The 10,316-nt window shown below is 61.8% G+C and overlaps 3 protein-coding genes across 7 annotated transcripts in view; 2 read left to right on the top strand and 1 right to left on the bottom strand.

Moving 5' to 3' along the window:
- GIPC1 (GIPC PDZ domain containing family member 1) overlaps positions 1-4,001 on the top strand; it is an 11,929-nt gene extending 7,928 nt beyond the window's left edge. For all 5 annotated transcript variants that reach the window (XM_006100335.3, XM_014465761.2, XM_023763940.1 and 2 more), the window contains 6 exons: positions 433-753; positions 1,422-1,607; positions 1,693-1,873; positions 2,640-2,752; positions 3,020-3,101; positions 3,214-4,001. In XM_006100335.3, the coding sequence (XP_006100397.1) occupies positions 466-753; positions 1,422-1,607; positions 1,693-1,873; positions 2,640-2,752; positions 3,020-3,101; positions 3,214-3,365 (1,002 nt within the window). In that variant the 5' untranslated portion in view covers positions 433-465 and the 3' untranslated portion in view covers positions 3,366-4,001. The remainder of the gene's footprint in view (positions 1-432; positions 754-1,421; positions 1,608-1,692; positions 1,874-2,639; positions 2,753-3,019; positions 3,102-3,213) is intronic.
- Positions 4,002-5,238: 1,237 nt separating this feature from the next.
- Positions 5,239-9,227, top strand: PTGER1 (prostaglandin E receptor 1). The gene is given in 4 exon segments (XM_023763952.1): positions 5,239-7,822; positions 7,824-7,913; positions 7,915-8,274; positions 8,879-9,227. Coding segments are annotated over 4 exon segments (1,218 nt in total). The 5' UTR covers positions 5,239-7,318; the 3' UTR covers positions 9,143-9,227.
- A 531-nt stretch (positions 9,228-9,758) lies between these two features.
- The window catches only part of PKN1 (protein kinase N1), a 21,692-nt gene continuing 21,134 nt past the window's right edge, over positions 9,759-10,316 (bottom strand). The window contains 1 exon segment of the mRNA XM_006100333.3: positions 9,759-10,082. Within this exon segment, the coding sequence (XP_006100395.1) occupies positions 9,836-10,082 (247 nt within the window). The 3' untranslated portion in view covers positions 9,759-9,835.

Below are 10,316 nucleotides of genomic sequence, written 5' to 3'. Positions count from 1 at the left end.
TTATGGGGTGATGGGTCGGGCAGACAAATTTTTTAAGGGCGTTCGGGAGGTAGAGCAATTAGAAACCAATGGTCCGGGATTGGAAGGGGGATTTCCCCCTTTTTGGGAGGCCCTGGATCCCAAGGGTTTGGGGGCCGGGCGGAGGGGCCCCCCCCCCCCCCCCGCACAAATTTCGTGCACCAGGCCTCTAGTAACATAATATGATCCCTACATCACGATGCAGTGTAACAGTTAAGTAAGGTCATGGAGCAGTTAGCATGGGGTTGTATAGATATTAGCTGCTAATATTATGTATGAGTATGAAAGTGCTGGGGCCAGGGATTTGAACTGAGGCCACTCTGTTCTCTGTCATTGGGCCTGTAGATGCTAATGGTGGGGAACGATGTCCTGGGGCCACTGCGCAGGCCCTAAACCCACTTTCTCACCCTGCAGATCTCCTGGGCGTGCTCCCTCTTCCCGCTGCTCATGCCACTGGGACTGGGGCGGCGGAAAAAGGCGCCACCTCTGGTGGAAAATGAAGAAGCTGAGCCAGGCCGTGGTGGGCTGGGTGTGGAGGACCCGGGGCCCCTGGGTGGAGGTGGGGTAGGGGGGCCCCAAATGGGCTTGCCTCCCCCTCCCCCGGCCCTGCGGCCCCGCCTTGTGTTCCACACCCAGCTGGCCCACGGCAGTCCCACTGGTCGCATCGAGGGCTTTACCAATGTCAAGGAGCTGTATGGCAAGATCGCGGAGGCCTTCCGGCTGCCAGCTGCCGAGGTACACATCAGGGAGTCCCGGGGTTCTGACGGTGGGCTGGCGGCCTGGACGTGCATTCTGGTCCTGAACTGTGGCTCAGTGCCAAAGCCGCAGATGCGGAGGCCTATGCCACACGGAATTATGGGGAACTGGAGGCCAGGGCAGGATGCTGAGTTTTCATCAGGTATTGGGACACCTACGCCCGAGTGGATTATGGGAACTGATGTCCAGGACTGGATGCTACATTCCCATCATGCATTGAGAGGCTTGCACCCCAGTGGATTGTGGGGGCTGGAGGTCCAGTGCAAGATTCACTTCTCCACGATGCATAGAGAGGCCTGACCCCAAGGACTTGGGCACAAGGAAAGAGAGGACAGGAGGGACTGAGCAAGAAGTAGCCTCAGGGGTCTCAGTAGGCTGGGTGGGTGTCTGTGCCCTTCATGCATTCCACAAGCATGTACTACGCACCCACCGTGGGCCGGGCTCTGTGCCCTGGAACCGGCAGGGAGATTTTTGCTAGGACAGAAATTTCAGCCCTAGCTGAGCTGACATCCCAGTGGGGCCCTGCCCTGGCTCCTGGAGTGGTCAGGCACTGGGGTGGGGACCCCCAGGCCTTTCCAGAATCTCTTTACTTCTTCCTCGAAGGACGAGGGAGGGAGGTGAGAGCTAAGTGTCTCCTACCTCTGCAGGTGATGTTCTGCACCCTCAACACCCACAAAGTGGACATGGACAAGCTCCTGGGGGGCCAGATTGGGCTGGAGGACTTCATCTTTGCCCATGTCAAGGGGCAGCGTAAGGAGGTGGAGGTGTTCAAGTCGGAAGAGGCGCTGGGCCTCACTATCACGGACAACGGGGCCGGCTACGCCTTCATCAAGGTGCCTGAGGGTTGTGTGTGTGTGTGGGGGGGTGGCCATAGGTCTGGGGGCGGAGCCACAGGGCTGACAGCTCCTCTCTCTTCAGCGCATCAAGGAGGGCAGCGTCATTGACCACATCCAGCTCATTAGCGTGGGCGACATGATCGAGGCCATCAACGGGCAGAGCCTGCTGGGCTGTCGGCACTACGAGGTGGCCCGGCTGCTCAAGGAGCTGCCCCGAGGACGCACCTTCACACTGAAGCTCACGGAGCCCCGCAAAGCTTTTGGTGAGGAGCTGCTGCTTGGACCACCCAATATACTTGGGTCCTGGCTGCAGTGCCACGAGCCACCAGAAGGTGGCGCCCCAAGCCCAGCAGGCCTAATTGGAAAGAGGGACAGCTCCGCCTTGCCTTGGGGATGGGGGTGCTGGCCCTCCGCCCAGCCTGGGAGGAGGGTGGGGACGAGGAGGAAGTTGCCCCCGCATCCAGCTTCCAGGAGCCATTAGCCCAGCCAAGCGCCCCCAACCCTGGCCAGCTCCCCCAACCCCCCCAGCCCCTATAAGCCAGGCTTGGCTGCCCTGTGCCAGCCCCCCCCCACTTTCCAGTTTGGCTTCACTAACTCTCAGGAATGGGCTCCAGGCCCCTAAGGTGGGGGTGGGGGACTCTGAAACACTTCCCCAAGCAGCTAGGGCTGGTCCGTGGCCCAGCAGCTATTATGCCCCTCCCTCCCTCCCCGCAATGACCCTGGGGAGAGTAGCTAGAGATCAAGGCCCCATCCCCTTCCTGTCCCTTGGGCCCTGGGAGAGATGTGGTCCCCTTTAATGTCCCTTTTAGCCGTTTCCATTCCCAGCCCCTGGCTGCCCCTCTCCCACCCATGCCAAGTCTGTCAGGAATCCTGCCCTCCTGGGATCACCTCAGCCCCCAACTGCCCCTGGAGCCTGCAGGAGCTTGGAAAGGTAGAGGGGAGTGTCTAAGACCAGGATGTCTTGGTTCCTGTCCGGAACATGCTGGAATTGGGCTTCCCCCACTCTCACACCTCCCCTGCCTTCCGCAGACATGATCAGCATGCGTTCAGGAGGTGGCCGTCCTGGCTCCGGCCCCCAGCTGGGCACTGGCAGAGGGACTCTCCGGCTCCGATCCCGGGGCCCTGCCACTGTAGAGGATCTGGTGAGTGTTCCAGCTGGGCTCCAGGCACTGGATTCAAACCCACCTCTGCCTCCTCCCAGCTCCAGGACCCTTCTTGTTGGCCTTATTAGTTTCCTTGTCTGTAAAATGGGGGGATAATAATACTGATAATGTCGGGGTTGTCCTGAGAATGAACTGAGGGTTAATATAGATAAAGTGGCAAAAAGAGACCTGGCACTTAGTAAATACAATTAGAGTTATGTTTACATTATTATGATGCCCCTGTCCCTCCTCCCACCCCACCTCCAGCCCTCGGCCTTTGAGGAGAAGGCAATTGAGAAAGTAGATGACCTGCTGGAGAGTTACATGGGCATCAGGGACACAGAGCTGGGTGAGTGCTTGGCGTTTGAATCTGGGAGGGGTGGGAGTCTGGGGGAGGAGGCTTCCAGGTCCTGTGGACTGGGTCTGCCCTGACCACCTCCATTCTGCTCCCCCACCCCCAGCGGCCACCATGGTAGAGCTTGGGAAGGACAAGAGGAATCCGGACGAGCTGGCCGAGGCCCTGGATGAGCGGCTTGGTGACTTTGCCTTTCCTGATGAGTTCGTCTTTGACGTCTGGGGTGCCATTGGGGACGCCAAGGTCGGCCGATACTAGGACTCCCACTGGACCTTGCGATGACCTGAGCCGGGCCTGGTGGGAGCCCCTGGGGTGGGGGTACCACCGCCCAGGCTCCGGCATCCGGCTCAGCCTGGCCCTGGCCCAGCAGTCCCAGGATGTGGCGTGGAGGTGGGGCTGAGCCTCTGCCCCACTCCAATCGGTACCACTCCTCCCTAATTCCCAGCCTGGCTGGGGTCCCCAGCTACCCCCCTACTCCCACCCTGTTCCCCACCTACCTCAGCCAGATCAGGCTCTGGGAGAAACCAGCCAGATTGGGCAGCCAGACCCCGCCCGCAACACTTTCCACATCAGCGGCCAAACTGGTCCCTCTGTCTCCCTGCGGCCTCGGGTTCTGTTTGGGGGTCCTGACCTCCCTGGTTTCCTGACATAAGGAATTCAAAAGGGGGAGCGTCCCCCCCAGCAAATGCAATAATCCCCCCTCCCGCCATTCCTCCAGAGGAGCTCCCTACCTCTGCATTTGAAACACAAGTCTGCTGTGAACCCCCACCTCCCCACCCCACTCCTATGTCTCCCTCAGCCCAGCCCTGGACAGACAGGGCATGAGGAATGATGGCAGTGGGCTTTTGTATCTGAATTTGCTGTCGAACATAAAGACTCTGCTGTTGGACCTGTCTGGTGGCCTTGGAGTGAGAGTGTGGGATGGGCCCAGGCTGGGAAAAAATGTAGCAGCTGAAATCCATCCTCCCCTGGCTCCAAATTGAATTAGGAGCTGGCCCTGGCTGCCCGCCCCCTCCCACCCGTTCCGCCTGATGAGGCTTCTGGCTGTGGGCCACCAGGCTTCCAGGCAAGGCCTGAGCTTTTTGGCCTACTGAGGGTTCAAGTCTTGCTCCCTTTTGAACAGTGCCTCCTGCCACCCCAGCCTGATGTGAACAGTGGGCACAAGGCTGCTGGCTACAGCCCAGGGTGGTGGGAAGCACCGGGGCCAGGAGGTGTGGAAGCCTGGCTTGGAAAAAGAAAGCTGGCGGGGAGGGGGCTCAACCGGCCTCAGGCCCGCTGGGGGCGGGGGCAAGTGCTATGGGGAGGAGCCCATCCCTGAAGCTCAGGGAGCAGCCATGATGCCGCCACACACCACCTGACTGGACGTGCAGGGTCTGCGGGTGTCCACGGCAGGCCATGCTGTGCACTGGACAGAAACCCGGCCTGCTTGTTTTGACAACCCTCTTCACCCTCAAGGATTTAAGGGGGATCTGGGACGGGGGTGGGGCGGGACCCTGGCCAGACCAGGAGGGAAGAGCCAGGATTGAAGGGAGGGGAGCCAGCTAGGCTGGAGGTCCCTGCAGGAATGTTGGGGGCAGTGAGCCGAGGGGGGAAATGTGAGCCCAGTCCACTCCCCATTTCCACTGGGTGGGCAATTGGCCTCCAAGGTGGGGGAAGTGGGAGTGCTGCTGAGATGGGGGTGCATGGCTGTATTCTCTGGTGGGGCAGGGGTAGCAATTGCCGGGGTTACTCCGTGCATTCCTGGGCACCTGGAGGTGTTTCATGTGTCCGTACCACTAGGAGCCTTCTACTGAAAGGGTGTGTCTCAGTGTTGAGAGGACTGTGTATCTGTGTTGATGATTTGTGACTGTATTGAGGTGTTTGTGCGTATAAATCGCAGTGTCTACATAGAGCGTGGGTATGTGACTAGAACTGTGAGCATGTGAGAGTCTAGCTCAGGGGTGGGCAAACTTTTTGACTCGAGGGCCACAATGGGTTCTTAAACTGGACCGGAGGGCCGGAACAAAAGCATGGATGGAGTGTTTGTGTGAACTAATATAAATTCAAAGTAAACATCATTACATAAAAGGGTACGGTCTTTTTTTTTTTTTTAGTTTTATTCATTTCAAACGGGCCGGATCCGGCCCTCGGGCCGTAGTTTGCCCACGGCTGGTCTAGATGTTCCTATTTCCAGGGTAGGGGGTGACCAGCAAGATCTCGGGGAGTCCAGGGCGTTGCAACTCCTTGTGTTTCGGGTGTGGAGTGTGACTTGGACTGTTAGGGGGTATCTGAGTGATATGGATATGGCTGGGGGGTGATATCAGCGAAGGATCTCAGGGGCTGTATTTCAGGGTGTTGAGAAAAGTGGCCAGTGTTAGAGTCAGTTACTATGGGGATGTCTCTGGTGCTGGGGGTGCAAATGCCTTAGTGAGTTCAGGGGTGTGATGATGGCTGACTCCAAGGCTCTGAGGAATGTGGCTGGCTGGGGACAGGCCAAGATGGTGGCTGGTCTCAGGGTGTTAGGGGATATGATAGTGTGTCTTCAGGTGTGAGACTGTGTCCCTACTTCTCAGGGCAGGAGGTGAGGCTGCAGCTGTGTGTCCACAGGTGTGTCCCTCACCACATCCTGAAGCAGGATCTACTAGTAGGACAGCCCCCTGGTCACTGGGCCTCGTCCTCCTCCCCTCCAGGGATCTGACTCCCTGTTGCCCTGGCCTGGGCTCTAAACCCCTGTGTAAATAGTGGGCGGATCTCCTGGCCTGGCTGGGCCTGACCCAAGCTAGTCCACCCAAGGCACTGCCCACCACCACCCACCCAACATCCATGAAGGCTCTGGCAAGGCAAAGGAGTGCTGCTGCCCCCACAAGGGCTAGCCCCCCAACCTCGCAGCCCCCATGGGTGTAGCAGCACCCCCTGCAGCCGCCCCAGCTGGCCCCTGGCGACGCTCACATTTTCCAGTGTTTAGATTTTATCCACTTTATTAATGAGGCAGGCGAGAGGCCCAAGCCTGGGGGGAAGGGGGGTGCTCCTGCCCTACCAAGAGGAGGAGGTCACGGGGCGGGGGCAGGACAGCTCCATGGGAGCCCCCCTTCCTCTAAGGAGAGCTGGGGCCCAAAGTGGCCCCTACCCATTGCCAGAGTGCAGAGAGGGGGGTCTCTGCCCCCCCCCAGGCCCCTCAATGGGCTGGTGCTGGGTGGAGCAGCCCCTGGAGGCCTGAGTGGGCAGCCAGAGGAGGCAGGGAGCCGGCGAGGAGCCGCCCCTGTAGGAAGGGAGGGAGGGAGCGGCCTGCCGGAGAGCTGGAGCGCAGCGGACAGCGGGGACTGAGAAGCAGGCAATGGGGACCTGGTGTTCCAGGCACCACCAGGTAAGAAGACTGGGGTGCAAGGATCTCAGGTGGGGCTGGAGGGCACAGAAGGATGGGGCCATGGTTCCCTCTACCTGTTCATCCTGTGTTCTCAGCCCTATCTGTCCTGGTTGCTCTTAACCATCTGTCCCTTCTCCTTTCCCTTCTGGCCCAGGGGGCAGTAATGCCCTCTCAGCCCTTACCACTGGATATCAAGGGAGGGGTGGTCCTGGGTCAGCCTGAGGCCTCTGGGGCAGGGACGTGGAGCTGGCGGGAGTGGAACCCTGGGGCATCCTGGGTGAGGTAGCTGTGGTCGGGTAGGGCCTGAGTGAGAGGGAGACAGCAATGGAGCTCAGAGATGGGAATGTGGGGGACAGAGATGGGGCCATGGCGACAGAGACAGTGCAGTGGGGAGAGAGATGGGCCCACAGTGGCAGAGGTGGAGCTGTGGGCATCAAAGATGGGATTGGAGTAGAGATGACATGATGAGGGCTGTCCGAGATGGGGCAGTGGGGTCATGTGGAGCCCTAGGATCAGAAATGGGTCCGTGAGTATCATGTGGCAGGGGACCAGGAATTTGCTATGATATAAATGGGAGGTGGGTCTATGAGACCCAGAGGCTATGATAGACCAGGGGGCTGGGGCCAGGGCAGCCACAGTGAACTGGGAAGTAGGCAGTGAGGCAGAGTGGGGCTGGGAGCAAGAGCTGGGAGGGAAAGAGGAGAGGAGGAGTCAGGAACTGGGCACCAGGGTCTTTGGAGTTGCCATGGGGTCACTTGGGCCCTAATGACCCAAAAAGGGACCATCAGCTGGTCCCAGTGGGCGCTGTGCCCTGGGCCAGCCTCAACTTGCCCTCCTCTTCTCCCCAGCCCCACCCCCAGCACCTGACATGAACCCCTACGGGCCCCTCAACCTGAGCCTGGTGGGCGAGGCGACCACGTGTATTGCACCTGTGGCCCCCAACGCATCCACTGGGCCACCGCCGGGCATCGGGGGCGCATCACCAGCGCTGCCCATCTTCTCCATGACGCTGGGCGCGGTGTCCAATTTGCTGGCACTGGCGCTGCTTGCGCAGGCCTTGGGTCGCATGCGGCGCCGCCGCTCGGCGGCCACCTTCCTGCTGTTCGTCGCCAGCCTGCTGGCCACCGACCTGGCTGGCCATGTGATCCCGGGGGCACTGGTGCTGCGCCTGTACGCCGCGGGGCGCCCGCCGGCCGGAGGCGCCTGCCACTTTCTGGGTGGCTGCATGGTCTTCTTTGGCCTGTGCCCACTGCTGCTGGGCTGTGGCATGGCGGTGGAGCGCTGTGTGGGGGTTACGCGGCCCCTGCTGCACGCCGCGCACGTCTCGGTGGCCCGCGCTCGCCTTGTGCTGGCCGCGCTGGCCGCCGTGGCCATTGGCCGTGGCTCTGCTGCCCCTGGTGCGCGTGGGCCGCTACGAGCTGCAGTACCCCGGCACGTGGTGCTTCATCGGCCTGGGGCCGGCGGGGCGGCTGGGGCCAAGCACTGCTCGCCGGCCTTTTTCGCCGGCCCTCGGCCTGGGCCGCGCTGCTCGCCGCGCTCGTGTGCAACACGCTCAGCGGCCTGGCCCTGCTGCGCGCCCGCTGGCGACGCCGCTCGCGACCGCCATCCCGGACCTCAGGCCCCGACAGCCGCCGGCGATGGGGTGGGCGCGGACTCCGCTCGGCCTCCGCCTCCTCCGCCTCCTCCGTCGCTTCGGCCTCCGCTGCCCCCAGCGGCATCCTGGGCCGTGGCTCAACGCGTAGAGCCCGCGCCCACGACGTGGAGATGGTGGGCCAGCTCGTGGGCATCATGGTGGTGTCGTGCATCTGCTGGAGCCCGCTGCTGGTGAGGGGCGCACCGGCCCCTTCAGCCAAGTTCTTCCTGCTCCCGCCTGGGCCCCTACTACCTTTTCCATCCGAGGATATTCCTGTCCTCTCTCTCTTCCCCAGCCAGAGTCCCGCCCCCTTCAAGCCCCACCTGTCAAGAAAGCCCTCCCTTTGCCCTCTCCCTGAAGTCCACCCCTCCTCCAAGCCCCCTGATCTTACTCCTTCTTGGGGTCTTCGTAGTTCACCCCAACCCCACAAGCTTCCTCCCCAGCCGCACACCTCTAGGCCCTGACACTCCATTCTCTGGCTCCCCCCCCGCCCCCCCCCCCCCAACACACACCGTTTTTCTTCTTCCCTTCAGCCCTCTGCCCTTTGGGACACCTGGGATTTCTCTTCTTTCTAGTCCGAGCCCCACTCAATGAAGGCCTTTGCTTCTCCATGTCCTTTGAGGCCCCGCTTCTTCGCCGATCTTTCCATAGCTCCTTTTCACGAAGACACCCATTTTCCTCCGTGACGCTCACAACCCCCTTACCTTCCAGTCAAGCTCCCATCCATCCCAGCCCCACCCATCGCTGGGCCCCTTCTGACAACCACTCCACCGCTCACAGCGGCTTCTCCCGCAGGTGTTGGTGGTATTGGCCGTTGGGGGCTGGGGCTCCAGCTCCCTGCAGCGGCCGCTGTTTATGGCCGTGCGCCTCGCCTCGTGGAACCAGATCCTGGACCCCTGGGTGTATATCCTGCTGCGCCAAGCCGTGCTGCGCCAACTGCTTCGCCTCCTGCCCCGGAGGCCCGGCGCCAAGGGCAGCCCCGCGCTGGGTCTAACCAGAAGCACCTGGGAGGCCAGCTCGCTGCGCAGCTCCCGGCACAGTGGCCTCAGCCACTTCTAGGCACACCCGGAGGCCCAGCAACTAAGCCAGACCACTCCATGCCGGGCAAGGTCCGCAGCGCGGAGCCTTCGAGGAATAAAGCCATTTTGCGGACCAGCCCAGGGCGGTGTGTCCCGTTGGTGCTTCAGCACGCGTCTGGCCGCTGGCGGGTGGCAGAGGCCCGGGGCGCTCCTCCGGCGGTGCAGTTCCGGAACTGGCCACGCGGGGGCCCAGGCCGCCTGACGCGGAGCCGGAGCCGGAGCCGCAGGAGCATGCGCAGAGTGCTGCGACCGCAGCCCCAGGATCCAGGCTCGAGTGGGAACAGTGAGGGTGGTGGAGCGCTTCTGGCCCTGCCGCTGCCAGGACGGACTCCCGCAGCCATTCGCCCACGGGGGCTCTGAGCTCTCCTAACACAGCCCCAAGGCTGTACCCCCAAGCCACGCCCCATCACAGCCTTGAACCCCTCCCTCCAAGGCCTGTCCATGCTCCCTACCATAGTGACAGCCCAAGTTCCCATCCTCCCCTGACTCCCTTCCAATTACCCCCCAGCATAACCCAAGGCATCTTCCCACCCTACTCTCCCCACCTCTCATCACGCCCCTCCATTCCCATTACTGTGAACAAAAAGAGCCAGGGATGCATGGAGGGGGCAAACCCCAAAGGCATTTTTAAAAACTAACAACAGCTGGGTGGGAGCAAGGGCAGGGGAGCAGGCTAACAGCCCCCGGCCACGAAGTCGAAGTCCCGGAAGGCCGCCTGCTCCGCGGCCGTGAGGGGCCTCGAGTCCCGGGCCGGGCTCAGCGTGGGGGCCTCCCCGGTGAACTCCTCATCAAAGTTGCTGACATCTGTGCGGCCTGACAGCGTGGGCACGAAGGGCGGCGGCAGGCGCCGGGCCAGCAGGGCGTCCCAGCCCAGGGTCTGCAGGGAGAGTGGGGGGAGGTCAGTGTGGGGGGCTGGGGCACAGCGGGCACGAGGGGCCAGCCCCTTGCGCCCCCTCCACCTCTGGATCGGTGGAGGTCCATCTGAGTCACAAGATAGAGGGCAGAGTGGGCGGGGCTGGGAGGTCAGAAAGGATCAGGGGAGACTGGTCTCACACTAAGGCAGCGGTTCCCTAAGGCCAGCCTGGAGGAGGTATGGGTGTAGCAGGGTCCGTGAGGGTGAGGGAGGGGGAAGGCAGGGGTGACGATGTGAAGGT

This window comes from Myotis lucifugus, unplaced genomic scaffold (genome assembly GCF_000147115.1).
Source record: "Myotis lucifugus unplaced genomic scaffold, Myoluc2.0 scaffold_310, whole genome shotgun sequence".
Classification (NCBI taxonomy): domain Eukaryota; kingdom Metazoa; phylum Chordata; class Mammalia; order Chiroptera; family Vespertilionidae; genus Myotis; species Myotis lucifugus.
This window is presented reverse-complemented; position numbering and strand designations above follow the sequence as displayed.